The following is a 23,781-nucleotide window of genomic DNA, read 5'->3' on the forward strand; positions in this document are numbered from 1 at the left end:
GAAAAACAAGAAAAAATTGAATAAGAGAAACTTGATCTACTAAATGAACGAACTCGATCCACTAAACTCTAAACCAAACCAAGTAGTTTTGTCAGTATCTTGAGGAATCTTTATTATTCTTTTTCTGTGTTTTTTGTTGATGATCTCAAACGCAACACCGAATTTTTCTGTAGTTTTCGTAGAGAATTCAAAAAATTTTTGATAGAGATTTCAAATTCTTTTGTTGCAATTTTGAGTAGGAAATATGAATACTTTTTCATATTAGAGCGCGAAGCGAGATATAACCTTTTTTGAGGATTTCGAGCACGTGTTATATGCTCTTTTAATAAAAGTGATTTTTTGTTGGTGTTGGACTACTTGATTGGATTTGGATGGCAATAAGGCTTGAATATGTAGCAAATATGAATGATTTTTCAAACACTTATTGTCTCTCCTTAAATTGTGTAGAAATATGTCTTTAAGAGGAATTTTCGTCTAGTTGTAAATATAGTTCTAAAAATTGAATCGATAGACTGGTTCAATCATTAACCAAAAATTGATTTTTTATTGGTTGGACGGAAGTAAAAAAAAAAAAAACTATTTGATAAAAAAATCGGTGAAAAAACCAGTCAAAACGACAATTAACTGGTAAATCGGTTGAACCGGACGGATTTTTTAAGGATTTCCAGTTTTAATTTTTTTTAAAAAAAAACCCAGAAAACCCCGCCCTCCTTTTTCTCTCTCACAAACGATGATACAAACCCTATCACAGGCTCAGAGTTGCAGCCACCTTCAAACCTCAGAACGCCACCACTATCGCCGCCGGCGGTGACAGCCAGAAGTTGCCGTCGTCGCCTCTCGAAGGTCTGCTCGGCTCTCTTCTCTTGGATACGCTTCTCCTCGACGTCGCTAGAAGGTCGATACGGAGCTGTTGGCGTCGCCGTCTCTGTCCTCGTCGTCAAGCCAGTCTCCGTCGTCGTCGTCGTCGGCCCTGAACTCGTCTTCTCTGTCCTCTTCGTGAAGCCTCTGTCTTCGAGCCCTCTCTCTCTTCCTCTCTCTGTGTCCGAGCTCACTTCCTTTCCTTCCTCGCCGTCGCTTCCCTTCCTCTCTCGCCGCTGGTATTTATGTTTGCTTATTTTGTTAATTTTACTGATTCTGAGTTGCTGAAATCTGATTCTGAGTTTTTTTTGTTAATTTTTGCTTATTTTGTTAAATTTTGATGGATGATGGATGATGGCTGGTGGTGTTTTGTTAAATTTCCTGAAATAATTTTGTTATTCTGAGTTGATGATTTTCTGAATTAATTTTGTGTTCTGAGTTGGGATTGTTGCTGATGTGATTCTGAATTTAGTTTGGATTCTTTGCTTAGATTTTTTGGTTTTGGATTCTCTGGCTTTGGATGCTGAGAAGATTTTGGATTCTGAGTTTTTGTTGAATACTTGATTAGTATTGAGGATACAAATGTAATCGAACAAGATTCGGTTCAAGAAAGAATGATAGAAGAGTAGTTAGACACTTGGTTAGTTAGTTATTCGGTTTTTAGTTCAAAATAATATGATCCGTGTGTATTGATCCTCAATAATTCTGTTCTCAATTCTAATTTCAATTGCAAAATCTCTAGTTGTTTTATTTTAATAAATAAACACTTTCTAAAAAGATTTCCTAATAAAAAGGGTGGCATTGTACTAAAAAGGGAAGGAATAAGGCAAGCAGTATGCTAATTTCTCAACCTTACTTTAAAAGAGTCCTTCCCCTGCGCTGTGTTCTTGGACAAAAAAAAAATGGAGGTGAAATCAAAATAATATAATTCTAAAAAGTAAGAGCAGCAAACCAAGTAACGTAAAAAGAGATATGTCTTTGAAATCATTTCTTTGTTTCTTATATAACAAGAATTCCTCTCTTCTTTCTTGTGCTCATCACCATTCTCTTCTGATTCTCTTGGAGTGCTTATCTTGATTGTCAAGCAATTGAGCTTGATTACAGTTTAGAAGTTAATTAAAAAAATTATTGTGAATTTTTAATGATAAAATATGAACAAGTTACCATGTGAAATGGTAAAATTTTGAATTTTATTAGTTTAGAAAACATTGAATTTGAATATTTGAAATTGTATATTGAATTTTTAATGATTTTATTGTATATTTAATTAAACCGGTTCAACCATAGTTTGACACCGGTTGGACCATTGAACCTCTCACTTGACCGGTTCAATGCTGGGTCAGTTCAAGCATCCTTGTTCTAAATGGATCTGGTGAGTTATTATTTATGAGTTATTTTAACAAAAATATCAAACGTTTATTGAAATTAGTATTTGAAATGTCAGGTGATATTAGTTAAATGGGGATCTGTTCGCAACTTCGCAATCCTAGATTTACAAATGGCTACTTTGTCATTTGTGTGCTATGTTGCATATCCTCATCTTTTGTTGTCTAATCCTTTATTATTCTACACAGAGATTAATTTATTAGCAAGCAAAAGGTAGTTAGTAAATAAGTTAAAAAATAACAAAAATTATATTGTGATAAACCTGTTATATTAGATTCTTTTAATTGTGTTCAAGAATTAATTTATTAATATAATACACCATTATACCTAAGCAGTTGGTCTAACTGTCTGACTTAGACGTTTTTGTGGATCAACTGGGAGACAGTTTCTCAATAACTAGGAGCCAGAAATCTGGAACTTACAGTGCACTTATTGATATTTTAATCCCCTTTTTCTCCTTGCATGTGTGAGTTCTTGAGTTGTATAAGATCAGAAGATTAAAGTTGTTGCTCTTCTGCAGATGGCGAGATATTGATAATACAAAGTAACGCACAGAGGAATCAATGCAGTTATAAAGGTGAAAATCTGTTCTTCACTTAATGCTTTTGGTCTATAAGCTTGCTACAGACAGCAGAAATTCAGTTATTGGAACAATTTTATCAACAATAGGGGTATGTTGAGGAATTTGCTAAAAGGGAATGTTTGGGGGGGTACATTTGAAATTATTTATGGGTGGGCATTGAATGAATCCTGACCCTTAGTAGTTTGAGTTGTTTCTTTTCTTCCCGTAATGACATGAAAGCATGTACCAAGAAAATCTCATGCCGAAGCTTTGCCAAATTGACACATCCAAAACTGCACCTTCATGTCCGAACCCCCATAGACGCTTCCATCATCAAGACAGGCTTCATGCCCCAAACATGCCGTTTCAATTTCCTGATCAGGGCCTGTGTTCAACGGGGCGAATTGCGCCGTGCTCGGAAGCTGTTCGACGGAATGCCTCACAGAAACACCTTCTCTGCTAACATGATGATCATGGGTTACATACAATCTGGCGATCTTGCCACTGCAACTAACTTGTTTGATGGCATGGATGATCGCAATGCTGTTTCCTGGACAATGCTGATTGACGGCTATGCTCAAAACAATAGGTTTCGTGAAGCCTTTGGTCTTTTTGTTGAGATGTGTAGGCATGGAGTTGAACCAGATTATGTTACATTTTCCACTCTCTTATCTGGGTTCACTGAGTTCAATTCTGTCAATGAAGTAACCCAGGTTCATGCCTATGTCGTTAAGTTGGGGCATAATTCGGCCATGGTAGTTTCCAACTCATTGCTTGATTCTTACTGTAAAACCCGCAGCCTTGGGTTAGCTTGTCAGCTGTTTGAGCACATGCCTATGAAGGATTCTGTCACTTACAATGCATTAATGGCAGGGTATTCGAAAGAGAGGTTGAATCAGGAGGCCTTAAACCTGTTCTTCAGGATGCAGGATTTGGAGTTTAAGCCTACAGAATTTACTTTTGCTACAGTTTTGTGTTGCGGGATACAGTTGGATGATATAGAATTTGGGCAACAGGTTCACAGTCTTCTGCTGAAGACTAATTTTGTGTGGAATGTGTTCGTGGCAAATGCTTTGCTTGATTTCTACTCGAAGCATGACCGGGTTGCTGAAGCACAGAAACTTTTTAATGAGATGCCAGAGTTGGATGGCATCTCTTACAATGTACTTATCACATGTTATGTGTGGAACGGAAGATTCAAAGAATCTATTGAACTATTCAGGGAGTTACACCTCACTAGATTTAACAGAAGGCAATTCCCATATGCTACGTTGCTGAGCATGGCTGCAAATGCATCGAACCTGGAAATGGGTAGGCAAATTCATTCCCAGGCTATTGTAACAGCAGCCATTTCAGACGATATGATTGGGAATTCTTTGGTTGACATGTATGCTAAATGTGACAGATTTGGGGAAGCAAATAGGATTTTTGCAAATTTGGCTCTTCAAAGTTCAGTTCCATGGACAGCTCTGATCTCGGGTAATGTTCAGAAGGGACACCCTGAAGAAGGTATAAAGCTATTCATTGAGATGCAAAGAGCTGAAAAGACTGCAGATGCAGCTACCTATGCCAGCATCCTAAAAGCCTGTGCAAATTTAGCCTCACAGGCTCTGGGAAAGCAGTTACACTCGCACATAATTAGATCAGGATGCCTTTCAAATGTATTTTCTGGGAGTGCACTGCTTGACATGTATGCGAAATGTGGATCCATCGAAAATGCACTTCAAATGTTTCAAGAGATGCCAGTTAGGAATTCAGTCTCCTGGAATGCACTGATTTCAGCTTATGCACAAAATGGAGATGGTGAAAATACTCTTAGGTCATTTGAACAAATGGTTCATTCAGGTCTGAAACCAAATGCTGTTAGTTTCCTTAGTGTGCTTTGTGCATGCAGCCATTGTGGTCTAGTTGAAGAAGGATTGCAATACTTCAACTCCATGACTCAAATATATGAAGTTACTCCTAAACGAGAGCATTATACTTCAATGGTCGATATGCTTTGTCGGAGTGGGAGATTCGAGGAGGCAGTGAAAATGATGGCTCAGATGCCTTTTGAACCTGATGAAATAATGTGGTCATCGGTTCTAAACTCCTGCAGAATCCATAAAAATCAAGAGTTGGCAAAGAAAGCAGCAGACCAATTATTTAGCATGAAGGAGCTCAGAGATGCTGCTCCATATGTTAGCATGGCCAATATATATGCAGAAGTTGGTGAATGGGAAAATGTAGGGAAGGTGAAGACGGCCATGAGAAGCCGAGGAATTAGAAAAGTGCCGGCTTACAGTTGGGTCGAGATCAAACACAAAACTCATATTTTTTCAGCAAATAACAAGTCTCACCCACAAATGAAAGAGATCACAAGGAAGCTTGATGATCTGGAGGAGCAAATGGAGAAAGAAGGGTACAAGCCTGACTTAAGCTGTGCCCTTCACAATGAGGATAACGAACTGAAGGCAGAATCCCTTAAATATCACAGTGAACGCATTGCCATTGCATATGCACTGATCAGCACCTCAGAAGGGTCACCGATTGTAGTAATGAAGAATATAAGAGCTTGTACAAATTGCCATGCTGCAATCAAGGCAATATCCAAGATAGTTGGTAGGGAAATCACAGTGAGAGATTCAAGTAGGTTCCATCATTTCAGAGATGGAATCTGCTCCTGTAGGGACTACTGGTAGTGGTAGGTTGCAATTCAAAATCATGTTGCTTGTTTACTTCTTATTCTTAAATAAAACTTCGTAAAAGTTGGTCATCCTGAAGTTTTCAGGAACACATGATGAACATGCCTGTATTTTTTTTATCCGGGCTTCTGAGTTCTCAGATTGAGCTTTCTTTTCACTTAAGAATATTGAAAGTCTATTGTTGAGAGATTTAGGCTCTTGCTGATATATTACCAAAAGAAACACTTCTGTGGAAGCTGAAGCTGCTTAGATCAGCTTCTGCATATGCCAACTCATGCCTTCATGCTGTAAAAGCTCAGGCTTTGATACTATCCAGGTTCATACTCTTTGACACTGTCAATCTCATATCAGTCGTAATTTAGGATCATACGTACTTTGTTAACTTATAACTTCGTGTTTACTTAGCAGAAATGCTTTTCTTTTTCAATAAAATTATAAAAAAAGTAAAAACTTTGTTGACAGATTTTTACTTTGAAAACATTATCTTGATGAAAACACTTGAGATTAACTAAGTTTACTGAAATGCTTGACTTCTGTTCATTCTTCAATATTGGTGCACCTTTATGTTTTCTGGAATGTGGAAACTGAAACTGAGGTTCATCATTTGTCCTTAGTGAAAAAGACGAATTACTACCTAGCAAAGAGGAAGGCGAAAGGCTATGTAAGTTATTATCTAACTCTGAGCTATGTAAATTTGCAGACAGTGGACATTTCCTATTCCTGGTATGATTCCCTCCATTGCTGTTTTTCTTCATCTAACGTTCTGGTACTTGTGGAGTAAATATATCTAATATGTTATGGAAAGTCTTAATGGATCCTAATATGGTGCCTCTGTTTTCCGCTAGCAGGAAGGCAACATTGACCGGGTAACAGTCATCAAGGGAACTTCTTTCTAACGCTGTGTAAAGAAGCATGATTATGTATCAGATTATATACCGCCAATGCCTACAGAATTCAAAGAAGTACTGAACTCTTACAGGTAAATATTATGATAAAGTTGATCATATAAGGCATCAACACAGGTAACAAGTCTGCAGTGTTTAAACAAGCTTGTCATGTCAAGTTGATGTCTTGGTGAGTATATATTCATGCTATATGAGATAAAGTTTAAAATCTATCAGAAATATATATGGTACTCCAAAGTAGGAAACTTGATTGAACTTGCTAATATCTTAGTTGGTCAAATCATGTATCTATGCTATATCTTCAGATGTGCAGCCATGCTTTCTTGATTCATCTTCTTTTCTTTTCTTTTTATTTTATTAATTAATAGGAGTTGCAATCATGTCCCCTTTCACTTATAATGCTTGCAGGCTATTGAACACTCTGACAAGTCCTGTAATGTTGTCAACTTTGGAGGATGGAACAATTGTAAAGGGCCTTGCTGGACTTCCTTCAGAGGGACCTGTTATATATGTTGGGTATCACATGCTGCTCGGAATTGAACTCGGGCCATTAGTTTCTCGAATTTTGACCTAAGAGATATCCTTGTCGAGGGATAGGACATCCATTGATGTTTAGGAGAAATGATGCTGGACTACTGCCAGATTTAGCTTCTTTTGATTCTTTCAGAGTTATGGGTGCTGTTCCTGTTGCTGCAACTAACCTATTCAAGCTTTTGTCTTCCAAGTCTCATATCTTATTATATCCTGGAGGGATGCGCGAGGCTCTTCACAGGAAGGTAAATTCCAATATGTAGTTTTCTTTTTTTGGCAACAAGTTATTGCCATCTTTCATATTGAAACAATTGCTCGTTTTACTCCCTCTGTTCTAGCTTGTATCCATCTTGGACATGAAAGAGCGTATGAAAATGTGAATTGAATGAGTTGTCACTAACTCAGTATACTGAGAAACATTTATTTGAGTTTATTTGATAGTGTAAGGGTTTTACATTGTTATTCAATTAGATACTTACCTTTGTAAGACTTGGATATTTGCTAATATGGTAATGCATATTTGGATATTTGCATTAAACATATACTGAACATTTTAATGATTTTCAGGGTGAAGAATACAAGTTATTCTGGCCTGAACAATCTGAGTTTGTTAGAATGGCAGCTTGATTCGGAGCTAAAATAGTACCTTTTGGTACTGTTGGAGAAGATGATCTTGCTGAGGTAAGCTTGGATCTTTGCCGAGCTATAATCATTTTACTTTACAAAGTGATTGTGCCCTTCAAGTGCTTGTCATGGAGACAAAAGCATGACCATATTGTTTATGGATGATGGTAGGATTTAATTTTGATTCATTAATGTTATCTTATACTTCAAGGATTTTGACTTTTCACGTGACTGTTAAGTGTTAACTGAAGAAGTTTAAATACTGTGATACTACATTATTCAAAAAATTCAATGTAAGATGCATAGCAGATAAAAATTGCACCCTGAACTTTTTGCATGTGTATTTGAATGGGGAGAGGATCGGATAATGAAGGCTTTGCAATTAGTGGGAAGGAATATATTTAACATTTTCTTTTATATATTACTGAATAGAAGAATTTAATTTGATGACCTATCACTAAACTCTAAACATAAACATTTTCATTTTAAATTACTGAATAGTCCTAAAGATTTATGAGAACTATGAGCTTCTCATATTTCTGACAATGTTTTAGTCTTGTATAATAGTTAGAACACAGGAAATACGTCACCTACATAAAACATTCTTGTCAAGAGTTTCCTGATATATAATACATTCATTCTTTAATTTCATTCTACATCTTCTGTTGATGCCTTGAACATGGACTTAGGTTAACACCAACCCGCGTTGGTCTTTTCAGGTTGTTCTTGATTATGATGACTTGGTCAACATTCCTTTATTCAAGTCTCTAATAGAGAAGCTCACAGCTGAGTCTATCCCTTTGAGGTATCTCCATTTTTTTATTTTCCTTTTAAATTTAGTTGTTCATTGTGTGGCATGATTCATATTACATTAAGAGTCACAACTTAGTATTTGTAAACTATATCGTTATATTTATTCAACCTTCTATAGATGCCATCTTACACATATAATTACATATTTGGATACACATAAAATCTTCGTAAACCGCATATCAAAACTAAATTCTTATTTATGTCCCTGACATTTTTAAAGTTTAGGACTGATGCTACCGGTGAGGTGGCAAATCAATAAGTACATATGCCTGCATTCTTGCCTAAAGTTCCTGGCCGTTTCTATTATTATTTTGGAAAACCAATTGAAACTGAAGGTATGCTCAAGCCATGAAATTTGGTGGTAATTATTCAATGTGTGATTTGTTAGTCTAATATACGAGATAAAATGAGTACATAAAAAATTTATATGATATTGACTATGGCAGATAAAATTTATATATAGATATATTTTATGTTTGTTTGACACGTAGGAGCATGTGCTGAAAGACGGAGAAATCTTATGAACTATATTTACAAGTGGAATCCGAGGTTGAGATATGTTGGGCTTATTTAAAGGAGAAAAGAGAAAGTGACCCTTACGGAAACATAGTGACCCTGGAAATTTGAATGTTGGAAACCAAACCTGTTGGTGTCTTGTCTGTCTGTCTTTCTTTCTTTCTTTTGTTTTTTACCTCCTCCGCTTTTAATTGGTAAGATGTGCATTCCCCTATGTAAAATGAAAATGAAATCATCCATTTTTCTTTTTCCTTTTTAATAGAACAGTGCAATAATTCTTGGTTCAAATCAATAAGAGGTGAATGCGGGTTTCACGAATATAATTCACTATAACCAATTATTATATACCAAATTTTGTTTCATTTGTGTTTTCTTTTAACTTTTGTAAATTGTAGGCTGGTAAGCTATTAAGATTTACTTATTTGCATATAAATGTTGGTGACTTGCAGGTTGATTGGCTTATTAGTTGCCACTTCAATGGCGGCACGGCAACGGGTTTTAAAATATTTCTACATAAATTGTGTTAGGCTGATTAAAAACTCTATAGTTTACAACGTTTCATAAACGTATAGAAACCCCTCTAAAGATGCCAAGTACCAGGTTTATTTACGATGTACGCACTATTGTAGGATGCCGGATTTTATAACCAAATCATAAAAAATTAAGATTCTACAACGACTGATAAACTAATAGAAATTTCTAAAGAACCACCTGAATTTATTCAGAATTAACTAACCATGTAACTAACCATAATTAGAGCCTAATTGCTGGCATACGGTAACATATAGTTAATACTATGGTTAGATCATAGATGTGTAATCAGTTGCTCGTTTTAGTATTAACACTAACAGTAGAGCAGTTATATTAGTTAGTTTGCTAATTGTAATAACTAGTATATCAATAACGTGTATATTGATTCACTCTTTTATTTATTAAATACGTATAAAAATAACAGAAAAAATTATTGTGAAAATAACAAAAAATTGAATTAGGTGAGATGATAAGTGGTTTATAATTTAACTAAAAGATATTGGATTCAAATTTTAGAGAAAACATGTTCTATGAATTATACATAATGAAGGGTATTTTAGGAGACAAAAAAGTTGGACACCAACCCTCCTCATATTCCCATATATATAATAGGAAGAATTTCAAGTGTATCAAGTATATCGATATTCTAAAATATAAATCTTATTTTAAATCTTGGATCCTAAATCCTAAAACTTTAAACCCTAAAATTTTGAACATTAAATTCTAAGTTCTAAATTATAAACTCTAAATTTTGAAAAGATTTTTTTTTTTAATGATTCAATACAATTTCAACTTGAAATTGAGAGAAAATAAAATAACTAATGAATAATATTTATCCCGCTCAACATAATCATCAAGGATAAATAGAGCCAAAGCATTTTTAACACAAAACAAGAAACTACACTACTAATGAACAGATCAAATTCAACCACATATATAACCCAAAAACAACACCAGCCATAAACATATCAAAATATCCAAGTCACTTGCATTTGCATCTTATACACATAATGGAAGGCCCTATCCACATTATTCACTTTCTTTTCCATCAAACACCTCTGTTCACGTTCCCCTGCAAACAGTTATGAAAGAAGGGTTAGGTGTGGGTGTAGGTGTAGGTTTTTGTAATATGGAGAAAAACAATCAGTCTACTTAAATTCTTAAGCTTAAGAAGTCTCTTAAGAAAGTTTCTCAACCAAAGTTGCTTTCAGTTCAGGAAATTTAAAATGTAGATTTTTCAATCTATAAGAGGCATAATGCATGTGAAATGTATTTGTTATTCATTGGGTATATTTTTTAGTAAACACCCCAGTTGACCCTCAAATAATTTCTTCAGATTAGGCACTTTGATCTCCAATAAATTTTTATTCTTTAAAAATTCTGAGAATTACTTCCGTGAATTTCAACTTCATTCATTTTTAGCAAAATCGACACCAATCATCTACAGAAGGCATACAAACGGACCTATGTTCTTCACATTCAATTTTATCTTCTTCCAATATTGTTGCATGGTCAATTCAACAAGGAAATCAATAAAATTTGGTCGTTGTGTAACCTTATAGTTATTCTTACTTCTGCCAAAATTTCTCAATCCCAAAACAGGGGCTAAATCAATGACAAAACATCTAATTAAGAACGATAAAGCATTGAAGCAAATTGGAGTGTTGGACCATAGCATCTCCAACCTCGAATTAGTAGCAGAACTTAGAAGCAAAAATTACTAATTTCATATATTAAAAAAAGTAAGCAAACTGTTACAAAATTCTCTTCCAATAACACCATCCTAAATCAAAATTCAAGGTACTATAGAAATCCTCATGGTAAGGAACAAATAGAAGTACATATTACAAAAGTTTGCTACTTCTTCTTGAGAAACTCATCGGGAACAACCTTAAGCTGCTTCCTCTGCTTAGAATTGGCAATTCTCTTCAACGTATTAGGGTTCGTAATCTTCTGAAATTTGGTACCAGATCTCAAAATATTCTCCTGCTTCTTCTTCTCTCTCTCTTCCCTCTTCTTCCTCTTCTCAACCTTGTTCACACGAATCTCCTCCTTCAGCTCCGTCATCCTCTCTCTATACGCCTTCTTGATCATCCTCTCCCTCTCCCTCTCCTCGAACGTCGTGCCCTTCCTGCTCACCTGCACCGACGAAGCCCTCTGCCTCTTCGCCTGCTTCCACTTCCGACCCGAAACTTTTCCGGCGATCACTCCATCGTAGGTCGGCCGCCCGAACACCGGCTTGTTCGGGTCATCGGATGAAGGTATGGCGGATCTCTTGGCTGGTGGAGGAACAGCTTCGTCGGTCTCCATTGAAACTGTGCCGCAATTTTCGTTGGTGTTCGTGTTGATGCCGTCTTCGGCGTCAGCTTGGGGTTTGGACTGTTCGCGCTTGCGCTTGTACGTTTTGCCGCCGAAACCCTCGTCGAGGCACCGGAAATCAACCGTGCACGCCATCGTTGTGGTAAAGTGTGATGTGCAACAACGAAACCCTAAACCTTTGCGGGTAACAGGGTTCAGAAAGATGTGAATCTTATCTCACGTTATATATAAGTATTTGGCTATTTAATTTTTTTTTTTTAAATGAGATTCCCTTTTCTTCAGAAATATAACATTTTTTTGGGTGACTAGAAATATAACAAATTAAATATATAAGAAAATTATATTACGTAAATATATAAAAATTTTAAATTAAATATTTCGTAATTTGAAATATTCTATATCATAAAATATTTAAAATAAATGAAATTTATTATAATAAATATTTTACTATTATTATTATTATTTAAATTAATTATATAATTATAACTAATTTTTATGTAATTATAATTATTATTAATAGATATTTGATAAAATAAATTAAAGTATATGTTATTTTAATTTTGTAGGGAAAGAAAGGTATATTTTATAAATTAAATCCATTTTATGAATTTTTTTATTTTACAGTTATTTAATGATCCTTGCCAACAAAAAGTTGCTATTCATAATTATTATTAAAATTAACTATTCATAAAATGAATTTAACTTATAAACACTGTTATGCTAAAAATTGTATGCGAGCATCTAATCAATACATTTTTTTACAAGATTTTTTTCAAGTGATAATGTAAAGCTAGTTTATACTACTAACGCATAATCACTAAAATCAATAATAAAAGTTACATACAAAAAATACTAAAAGACTATTAAAATTTATTATTTTTAACTATTAATTAGTGATCAATATTTAAAAATATAGAATAAAATTATTAGACTAAGATGGCCTAACATTTCTTTATCTGCATATATTTATAAGAATTTTAAGCTACCGGAAGTGATTGGTGTTGCTGCTTCCTTTCCATTCTAAGCTGTATCTGTTCTCTTTTCAATTAAAATTCACTTGATCCCCACTTCTGATGTTAATTCCCGAATTCGATAGTTTGTATTCATTGGTTATTATTGAATACATTTCTAGCTTTTTATCATTTGAATAAAAGAAAATGTAAAAACACGTAATAACCCTATCTTTTTTTTTTGTTATCACAATTTTATTTTTATTTTTTATTTCTTAGAAGCAAATAAAGGATTGCTTTTCCTACAAGGAAAAAATATGTATACATATATATAATGCTGCCTAAATTTTGTAACCACTTCTTTGTTCTCAATTACAATTTTATCTTTGAAAAGTTTTTAAAAATGTCCCTCCCTTTACACTCATTTTCACACTCTCTATATCTCTCACTCCATATACTTAATTGTATTTTTATGAGAAAAAGTGAAAAACTACTACTATATTTATTACAACCAAACAATTTAACGTTCAAAATTTAATAAAAAGTACTCATACAATACAATAATATCAAAGTACAAAATAACTTAACGCTCCTCTTGCTTTATCTTCTGCTTCTAAAAAATAGTCGCCAAAAATCCTAAACCAAACGTGCCCAATTCATCCAAACAAAATTTGGGAGTAATCCCATATATTATACAGGAACAGAACCATTCCCGTATATGCTGCTCGTTTAAGTATGCTATTCCCCTATGATATTGCAGGATGAGAGCCATTCCCTTGTATGCATTCATTTTCTAACTGGGAAGGCTCACTATCAAAGAAGGTTTTGTGGAGAGCCCTTACACACTGTTCTGCTTCACTGTCATTTACTATTAACGAGATATTCACCTGCAGGGAAACAAAACATTTGAGAATGAAGTTAGATATTGCGCTTGAAAATAAGTGTATCCAGGTTCAAGAACCAGCTAAAGCTGGAAGGGGTTTATAGAAACCCCTTACACCTCCCCCATGTGTGTGTATGAACATAAATAAAGGAATTTAGAATACTGTTATAACTTTTTACATATGTAAATCATAGCTTGAGTATGACAAAGCACCATGCTACAAAGCCAAAAAACATTGGTGCATGTCATGCTATCCACTTGAAGACATAATACGTTTGGTCAACACCATTTCATGCCAACTAAGATTATATATGCATGCAAAATGTACAAGGTTGATGATTTCTAGATCACTAAAGACGGGTCAAAAGGACACAAAAACCATTTTCTTAAGGTAGGGATACCTTAGATGCACCCTGAGAGATCATTTGAACATTGACGCCAAGGGTTCGAAGAACACGGAAGGCCTACAATAAAAGGCAAATCAGTAATAAAGGAAAGTGAAAAATTAACTTACTACTGTAAATAAGTTTGAGACTGCTCACGTGGAAGGACCGAGATAGTGATATTACAAAATGAAACTCAGGATCAAAACAAAACAACAATTCTTGGAACACAATTAAGTTGGATAATTATAACACAGAACCTTCTCCAATATTAGTGATGATTTCTGAACGTTTCCAATGAGAGAGATTATGGATCTATTTTGTAGGAGATTCACCACAGCAATTTTTTCCAGCTCTTCAACAACATAGTCTAGTTCCTGCTTAAGGGACTGACAATCAATTAGAATTACGCAAAGGCTGGTATACAAAAATGGCAGAGAAAGGATATTTCAATAGGTGTAAAATACAACATAATTCAAGTCTTGTCTCACTAAGTAGCGTATGTTAGGTGGTCAAATGACACCATGAGGAAAAAGTTATTAAACACCGTAACACCAACAATATTGGAAGTAACTTAACAACAGGATATGGAGATGATCATCACTATGTCTCACCTGTTGAATTAGTTCTCTGCTCCAAAGCTTTGACGGGTCCAACGTCAAAGAAATACTGACTTCACTTGTAGCTACAACATCAACAGATATGCCCAGGTCTTCAAAGGTTGAAAACACCTGCATAAATATAGAAATATGAAGACAGGAAGGAAGGTATTCATCACATAAAAGGACAGATCTGCAGGCTTTAGCTTTCTCACCTTAGCAAGGAACCCATACTGACCAAGCATGCGAGTGCTAACAATATCCAACATGGTCACATTACGTTTCAAAACAATGCTAGTTAAGACTGCCTGTAGGTGGACAAAGTAAAACTTAACTATAGTTGTACAAAGTCATCCTTAAGATGATAGTATTTATAATTTATTCAGGTATAGATGTTCCACAAACCTTGCTCATATCTCTTGCTTTAGTGATGAGAGTACCCGGAGCTTTGGGGTTGTAAGAATTTTTAACCCTTACTGGAATATCACCTTCTCTAGCAGGTCTCATAGACTGCGGATGTAAGACCTGCAAATCACAAATATTTCCAACAAGCTTATTCCAATATCCCAAAGCGAAGTCATATAAATTATTTTTCATAATTGTGCAGGCAAAAACTCCGAAAAAGTTCTTTAGGTAATCGCATTCTCCAATAAAGATATGACGTGTAAACCAAACCCGCCCCCTCCCCCCCCCCCCCCCCGGCTCTTCTCTTTTGGCAGCGGGCAAGTCCCCCCTGTCTCTCTCCCCCTCCCTTTTTAACCAAGGAATACCAGGCAGTTACAACAATAATACACTGTTATGTTCTCATTCAAAATTAGCTACACATAATAAGAACTATGCAGTCTATACTTATGTTTTTCTTCTAATCCTGCTGTTCAGGATAGTTCTTAGAGGTGATAACTGATGACATACCTTGCATAGAGACCTCAGTTACAAATTTCAGACATATCATAGAACCATTGTACAACTGATGCTTATTAATAGTTCTTCAACAAGAAGCTAAGCAAAGCTGAATGAGTTATATGGACTATGCCATGGAACAGGTATCTAGTGACGCAAGATGGATATCAAACCCAGAGGAAGATAAAGAAATCTTTTGACTCTTCCCCAAGTTATTGCCAAAAGATGAGGGGAAAAGGAGAAAGGGAAGATATAACATCTTTATGAAAGAAAGAAGTTTGGCATTTATGCACCACTTATAGAGGAAGAGGTAGAAGGGGAAGAAGGTCTGACAAAGACATCAGAGAGAAGGCAGAAGGCACAAGTGTTGTGGCACAGGAGACAGCATACTGTATATGCATACATATGATGTATAGAATATAGATGCAAAGCAAGACTACCTTTACTCAAGAAGACAAGGAAATCAAATGATCTGGGAAGTCAAATATGAATTTGAAACAGATAAGAATTTTTATAGAAAAGTTATTTCAAAAATCTGAATTTGATAAAAGATAACTTTTTGAAGAAATGATTATAAAATTTAAATTAAAGAAAAGTTTATCTATAAGATATTTTATTTACTTATTTCATTATGGTTTAATTATTTTGCAAGTCCTATAAGTTCACCAAATTTCACAACAATGTCATCCAATTTATACTCCAGTGAAAATTTGGTATAACAACAAAACAAAGCCCCAGGATTTGTAGGTTAAAACTTCATTGCACTATTAATGCAGAAGAACCACAGGACCCCACAGTTCTTAATAAAATGTGGAAGTCTAACTCCAAATAATGGCCAAGTTAGCTTACATTATGGAAGCTACTTTAGTTTCATAATATATTGCTTTAAGTTCTTAGTGAAAATTTGGTATCTTATTTTCCCCTTGGATCAGGTCCTTCCAATACATTTCAAAGGTTGTGCTAAGAAGAAAGATTCTGAATATCTGCCAATACCTTCCAAAGGTTTTGCCATAGAAAGACTCAAAGAAGTTGCTGCTTGTGTTATGTGGTTCTTGGGTATTGGGAGTTGGGACTAAGCAGAACGACTGCATCTTCTAGTTTGTTCCTATACCCCCGACAAGAATTATGGCAAAGAATGCATTTATGGTGTTATCTGCTGTCTCTTCATGTTAGTTTGAAGATAGAATCTCTTTCTGATATGTAGAGAGATTGAACGACATTGTTGCATTTATTTTAGTATATTGGTCCTCCTCCATAGTTTCTCCATTTTAAGGACATTGTACCCCGTAGTTGTACACTAGTAGAATTAAATTTCTACTCTAATCAAGCTTAGCGAAGTTACATAATACATCACAAGATTTATCATGTCAAATAGTAAAAATATACAAACAACGACAATAACCGACCTATATGTAACTAAGCTGTCTTAGTTTAGCAAATATAATTCTACTACAACTACAAAACCCTATTCCACTAGATTGGGGAGGATATGTGGGCCAGTCAAAACCACAATGTTCTATCATGAATCTTGTTATATCTAAACCTAGCGAAGTATACAAATATAAAATTTTACAAAATAAAATTTCTCATGATTTTTATGACAACAATGAGAAATGTGATTAAACCCCAAACAGAACCAAGAACACTAAATAGAATCCATAAATGTTTTATAGCAATGAGAGAAATGGTAAATAGCATATTGTCAACAGAACAAAGTAGGTGAATATAACAATACCTGAGCACCAAAATATGCAAGTTCAGCAGCCTCGTCAAATGTCAAACATGGAACCGGTTCAGCTTGTGGGCATATATTTGGATCCGAGGTTAGAACGCCATCAACATCTTTCCATACCTGTTTAAAGAACTCCACATTATCTGTTTCCTTTCTATCTCAATTCAATCATAAATGGGCAAAATAAACTCATGTACTCTCTCACTCGTAAAAATATGCAGTAATTCCTGTTAGTATTTTACATTATCAAGAAAAAAACAGACACTTGCATTTCCTATAAACAATTATTATTAAAATGTAAACTCAACAGCTCCTTGAATGTATAAATTAAGGGCACTAACGCACTTTTGACATGCAGAAGTTTTTATTACAAACCTGGATTTCTGGCAACCCAAGTGCTCTCCCAATTGTTGTAGCTGTCAAGTCACTACCCCCTCTACCCAATGTTGTAACTGCACATGATTTCCGGGCCTACAAGAAAAATACAAATGACAAATTGCATTTCCAATTTTACAAACCATTGTATCGATGCCAAAAACTATCATACCAAAAGAGAGGATGAAAAAACATAAAAATGAAAGGCATCACAAAAACCTTTCCAAGGAAGCCCGTAACAATTGGAATTGCGGGATCCGAGACCCAATCACCATGTAACCTCTTTGCAACAGCAGGGTAAGTTGCTTCCAAAATGTCCGCATTTGTGAAGTCATCAGTTGTTATAATTCCCATCTCAAAGGCATCATACTGTTGAACCATTAAATTAGCATTCATCAACAAATTACAATGAAATGGATCTATAGTTGGACAGTCAACATTAGCATTTCAGAAGTAACTTTATGAGTTGCAATTAAGGAGAACATACTTGGCGGGCCTTAATACCCAATTTATTAAGATATGCAGCAAAGATCCTAGTGGACATGCACTCTCCAAATGAAACTAAATAGTCTTGAGTCCGTCGAGTTAACTCTTTCATCATAGCCACTCCCTTCAAAAGTTGTTCCAATTCTTCAAGATGCTCTGGAAGTTTCCACATAACATATCAAGTCAGCAAAAATTCAAGTTCAAACATGAAAATTTCTTGAGCAAAGATACTAAGAAGAAAGAAAGTAAATGGCACAATTAGTTCAATACACAAGTAGATGTAATAAAATAAAAATTTCGTATAGATGTAACAAGCTCAAACTATGGTTTTTCCTTTTTCCTGTTACAATGATGATCTTTATGGCTTCAATGCAATAAAAGAAAACCAGTATGCAAATCTATGCCAAGTTACTCATGCAATGGCCAATCCATGATGCCAATTGGTACCACCACCATTTGCCTCACAAATTTCTTGGCAGAGTTATTATCAAAAGCAATCGTGCTAGATAAAGCCCTTTAAATTAGCCAACACCTTCATAAAGCATTGAATGTCAATATCATAATTCCCAAAACATAAACCAAAAAACAAAATTATATATCTAAACAAGCAGTAACTAGTATAAAAGCATGTATTGTAAATAAACTCTTTTATTTAAATACATGATTGACACCCATAAGCACATTAGAATCGCACATAAATGCAGCACCGAATCATCAGTGAAATTTGATCTTGTAAGAGGGTTTAATAAAATAAGTAGTATCGAATACAACCAAATCAACGATTAATCTAGTTTGGAAAGTAGCTCACTTGCAATAACATTTCTGTCTACTCCGAGCTCATCCACAGTCCTGAGTAAATAAATACAGAATACCAATGAGAAAGTAGTAGTCAATTTAAACATATTTTTTATTGTTTATTTTTTATTTTTTTCTCAAAATTCTAGTTAGATTTGGAAAAAGCATTGAGTAAATCAATTTCCCTTACCTGAGATGCAGATCTTTTATAGTGCTAAGCTCCTCAATGTTATCAACATTAGAAACACCGCAACTTACAGCTTTTTCTCCAGCCTAACCAAACATAAAAAGTATAAGGTTTACAACACAGATAGAACTCAACATCATCATCAACAACAATGACAACAAACAACAACAGGTCAGCTACATGGATCAAAAGATATCAGACAGAGCTCAACATCAGATAAGGAAAATTCTAAACTATATAAAACCCTAGATCACCAAGACTCAATACATCATATTACCATAATTAAAACATTTATATAAAACATACAAATCCTCCTAACTTAGAACAAAGAGATCAATGCTTCACAAACACAAGTCAACATTAATAGTTGATTTATCATAAATAAGATAACATACTAACTCCATCTAATTATTGCCGTACCACTCTTGTTTTAGTAATATAAACATAAATTCAAATAATAATTAAAAGATGTAAGTTAGACTCATCAGTGCTTCATGTTCATGATTACCATAAAGATTTTTCAAAAAAAGAAAAGGGAATAGAAAATACCAATAAAAGCAAGTTAGTTGTCTTTCCCATTGCAGATAGAACAATCACAGGCCTCTCCTCTGGAAAACTAATTATGAGGTTGGCAACTTCTCTCATCCTCTCAGCACTGGCAACCGAGGAGCCACCAAACTTCATGACACAAGTGTAACTCCTCTCTGTTTCCGAAACGACGTCGTTCTCCTCAACCAAAACATCTCTCCCTGTTGCTGCCTTGCAACAGCTCACAGTAAATGCAGGCCTATTGCCAGAACCTCTCCTTGCGCCACAGCACGAAATTGGAACTGCCGCAGCTACAGACGCCGCGAATCCAATTCGACACAGCAACAAGTGAGATTGGCAATGAGATGCTTTCACAGAAGCCGCAGCGAATGTGCCGTTATAACGACCGCATAGGTTCATAGCGCTTGTCATGATTATTAACAATAAGTTATTTCAGCAAATTTACTAAATTGGAAAATGAAATCAAGAAAAATAAATATCAATAATGCTTTAAGTTATTCAATAGTTAGCCGCCAAATAATGCTTCATCTCTTTAATGCTCGATCTGCAAGAATTAACCATGACTCAATTCAGTTACAATAACAGAACACAATCAATTGAAGTTTAACGAAATATAATGCAGAAGAAATCATTTTCGTTTTTTCCTCGAAAGAAACTCTTTTCGCATTAACAGAAAAAGTTTGGGAAAGATTCTAGGAATTTATAGATACCTTGTATGAAGGAGCTCTGTTGAGAGGGTGAGAATGGAGTTATTGGAGTGTGTTAGAAGATAAATGAGAGGTTAGGGTTTTGAAACACTGTCGTTTCGTTGGGGGCCCTGAGAAGAGGGAGGAAAAAAGGTGAGTGGTGAGTGTGCGGTGGCGGCTTTGACTGAGGTGTGTCAAGTTGTGAAGTGATGGCGAGGGAAAAATAAGTGGGGAATGGGATGGAAACAGCGGCGTCCCTCCGCACTTTCTCTCTCTCTCTTACACTCACTCTCTCTTCCTCTCTCTGTCCAAATCATATATTTCATTTCATTACTATATTAATTATTAAATTATTAAATATTAATCGTGGTGTTGTCATGGACCGCTCTAAGTATCCACACAAATGTTGCCATGTAACAATGGTCCATCATTTAACTTGGATTTTTTTTCTTAAAACGTCATGCCAATAAGTGTTTGTATGAGCATTATTTAAAGATATTATTAAAGAGAAGTTTTATAAAAAATTATAAAATAAATATTAATTTTTTTAAATTTTCATAAGTTCAATGTATTGAGAAAATCATTTTTTTACTCTCTAATATTAAGTTACTTTTTAGGCAAATTATTTCTTAATTTTTTTAAAATTTGATTGGCACTTGAGTGATTTATCATTTTTTTTAGGAGTATAAAATAGGCTATTTTTTTGGATATGTAAATTCTATGGGTGTTGTACATTGTTATGAAAATGGGTGGTACTAGACATGAATGTAGGAAGTTTTTTCTGAATTATAAAACAAAGAAAATGGATTGTCCAATTTCTTTATTAAAAAAATAAAGAACACAAATCGTTCTGGAAGGAAAAATCGGAGAGTCTAATTTGTACTTTTATTTTTTTATTTTGAAAACAAAAATCGGATAAACACAAATCAGGACGGTCCGATTTATATAATGCAAATTTTTTTAATTTTTTAAACATAAATCGAAAGGTCCAATTTGCTCTTAATACCACAATTGCATAAAACACCCATACACTCCATAACTGCATCCTACACCATTCTCCCTTCCATATCTAAATTAAAAAGTGTATAAAATACTTCAAATGGTTTGATAACTATTCAGTAATATTTTTTTATACCTTTTACTCTCTTCTTGAAGTATAATATTTTTTTATACCTTTTACTCTCTTCTTGAAGTATAATATTTTTTTGTGGTAAGAAATTAATACATAGGAATAATCACTCTTCCTCCAAAATGAATATAAGAATTTCTAAAGACCTTTCTTAAGAAATCAAAATTCTAAAAGATAAAATAAAATATAAGAATTGATGCCACTTTTTTTTTTTAAATATACCTAGTGAAATACAGGTTTATGAAGGGATACAGTAATTTATGATCATATGATATTTATATGAGTAAAACTATTCTCACCTCCTAAGTTAACTTTGAATGTCAAATTAAATACACTCAATTCTAATAAATTTTAATAAAAAAAATATACTTTTATAGTTTTATTTTTAAAATAATATATATTTGAATTTGTTAATCTTTTAAATATTAAGAAGACAATTAAAGGATAAATTAAAACTCGTAATAATTACTTTTTCAAATTTTATACCTAACCTTTTAATAACGCATAAAAACTCTCAAATAAAATTTATACAGTTAAATATCTCAATTTTTTCGATTTTACTTATTATTTTTACTGTTTACAGAAAATATCATACACACACTATGAAATAATGTCTTGTCTTGAATTATATCTTTGTACAATCTTCATATTTTATTTCAATAAAAAAAAGTGAATACTGTTTTTTTAAGAGACACTTCAAGTAAAAGTGTAAAACAACCATGATGGCGAAGGATAATATAATAGGTGATTACTCCAAACCAAGGTTCAGAAAACCGAACCGGTCATCAAACCATTCTAGTACTGATTCATTAGTTTATTAGTTCAACCGGTTTAACCGTAATTCAACCGAAAAAAACCGTTTTATAATAAACACATGATTCTATAAAAACTCAATGAATAAAACAACGAGTTCTAAACACTCTTCTCCTGCATTTTTTACTTCAAAAGGGGATCATAAACAACTAGTTCTATGAATAAACAAACTACAATGATATGCAATGCCAAAAATAGGCCAATGATAAAATAATAAAGGGTTTCTCTCTTCAATTCTATGTTCAAGTTTGTAGCATACCAGAATCAACAAAATAATACCGTTAAAATAGTCTTCCTTCTTAATTCTTATATACCTCAAAGAATTTCCTATAAAATGAAAGTTGAACACAACACACAGCTTTAAAACAAAAACAAAACAACACTCAAAAATCAATCACCTCTTCTAAACTCAGCCTTAAAACAAAACAGAACAACTTTCAGAGTATGAGCATTAATCACAAAAAATTAATTTCTGAAACAACAAAAACAGCAGAACAACATTCAGAGTTTGAGCATTGATCACAAAATATTGATTTATGAAACAAAACAAATACAGAAGAACAACATTCAGAGTTTGAGCATTGATAACAAAAAATTGATTTCTGAAACAAAACAAACGCTGCAAAACCAACAGAACAGCATTTAGAGTTTGAGCATTGATCACAAAAAAAATAATTTCTGAAACAAAACAAACAATCAACAAAACAATGAAAACAGAATTTTTTTTCCTTCAGAAAAAGAAAACAATGAAAACATGAAGCATATAATAAATCAATGATCACCAGTATCCAGCAAGAATCTCAAAGACAACAATAGATACACAACAATTTAGCAAATAAACAAGAACAAGACCTAAATAGAAAATCCAACAAATTAAATCACAGAAACCTAACAATTTAGCAAATTAAAACAACAGCAGCCCAACAATTTAGCAAATTATCAACTTAACAGGTTCAAGAACAGAAAATCAAAACAAAAAAATAAAAAATAAAAATAACAGAAGAACAACAGAACAACAACACAAGAACAATTAGCAAATTAACAAGTTCACACTAACAGTTAAAATTTACCAGAGGAACACTAATGCAAGTGGAATCATCATGCTAATATGTTTTCTACAAAGATGCTATTTATGCAGCTAAAATTTCCTAATTACTAAGATCCAATTATTCTAATTTCACATGCAATCAACTTACTAAGTTTTTAAAAGCTAGAAATGATAAAACCAATCCGAAATATGGTTAAAGCATTTCATCAAACATGTTGAGTGCGGTAAACTTGAAACGAAATAAGAGAATTCAAAGCTTAGTATCAATGTGATAGAGAGAAGAGAACATAACTCTTGTATACTTTAATTCAGTCTATGAAAAAAATCCAAACCACTGCCAAATCAAATAGTTACTTATTATAATAGAAATAAGAAGTTGCAGAGTTTCAAGCAGAGTATTGGTGTTGTGTGAGTGTATTGTCTGGTGGTGGGTTTAGGGAACTCACGGCGGCGACAAAAGAGAGCAGTTCGACGGCTAGGTGGAGCGCACGGGTTGGTCGCAGAGTTTGAAGCAGGGCAACGTGGCTTCCGGACGAA

The 23,781-nt window shown here is 34.0% G+C and overlaps 3 protein-coding genes and 1 pseudogene across 4 annotated transcripts; 2 read left to right on the forward strand and 2 right to left on the reverse strand.

The window, feature by feature from the left end:
- Positions 1 to 704: 704 nt before the first annotated feature.
- On the forward strand, positions 705 to 5,609 carry LOC112697114 (putative pentatricopeptide repeat-containing protein At2g01510). Its single transcript, XM_029287636.2, has 3 exons — positions 705 to 1,097; positions 2,765 to 5,489; positions 5,570 to 5,609. Exon 2 carries the CDS (start codon positions 3,040 to 3,042, stop codon positions 5,485 to 5,487), a length of 2,448 nt encoding a protein of 815 aa, XP_029143469.1. The 5' UTR covers positions 705 to 1,097; positions 2,765 to 3,039; the 3' UTR covers positions 5,488 to 5,489; positions 5,570 to 5,609.
- On the forward strand, positions 5,592 to 9,202 carry LOC140172981 (phytyl ester synthase 2, chloroplastic-like; annotated as a pseudogene).
- A 1,912-nt stretch (positions 9,203 to 11,114) lies between these two features.
- Positions 11,115 to 12,028, reverse strand: LOC112697115 (uncharacterized). Its single transcript, XM_025750138.3, has one exon. It carries the CDS (start codon positions 11,862 to 11,864, stop codon positions 11,268 to 11,270), a length of 597 nt encoding a protein of 198 aa, XP_025605923.1. The 5' UTR covers positions 11,865 to 12,028; the 3' UTR covers positions 11,115 to 11,267.
- A 1,134-nt stretch (positions 12,029 to 13,162) lies between these two features.
- LOC112697116 (aspartokinase 2, chloroplastic) lies at positions 13,163 to 23,183 on the reverse strand. 2 transcript variants are annotated; one of them, XM_025750144.3, is made up of 14 exons: positions 20,279 to 23,183; positions 19,569 to 20,112; positions 19,023 to 19,105; positions 18,846 to 18,886; positions 18,039 to 18,193; positions 17,771 to 17,920; positions 17,552 to 17,647; positions 17,180 to 17,296; positions 14,950 to 15,069; positions 14,760 to 14,852; positions 14,560 to 14,676; positions 14,206 to 14,322; positions 13,964 to 14,026; positions 13,163 to 13,566 (listed from the first exon to the last, which is right to left on the reverse strand). In XM_025750144.3, the coding sequence occupies exons 2-14, from the start codon at positions 19,977 to 19,979 to the stop codon at positions 13,426 to 13,428; spliced, it is 1,704 nt and encodes a 567-aa protein (XP_025605929.1). In that variant the 5' UTR covers positions 19,980 to 20,112; positions 20,279 to 23,183; the 3' UTR covers positions 13,163 to 13,425. The 2 variants fall into 2 exon arrangements, with proteins under 2 accessions (XP_025605929.1, XP_025605928.1); XM_025750143.3 differs by having other exon boundaries at positions 14,206 to 14,334.
- Between the last annotated feature and the right edge of the window lie 598 nt (positions 23,184 to 23,781).

This window comes from Arachis hypogaea, chromosome 6, assembly GCF_003086295.3.
Source record: "Arachis hypogaea cultivar Tifrunner chromosome 6, arahy.Tifrunner.gnm2.J5K5, whole genome shotgun sequence".
Classification (NCBI taxonomy): domain Eukaryota; kingdom Viridiplantae; phylum Streptophyta; class Magnoliopsida; order Fabales; family Fabaceae; genus Arachis; species Arachis hypogaea.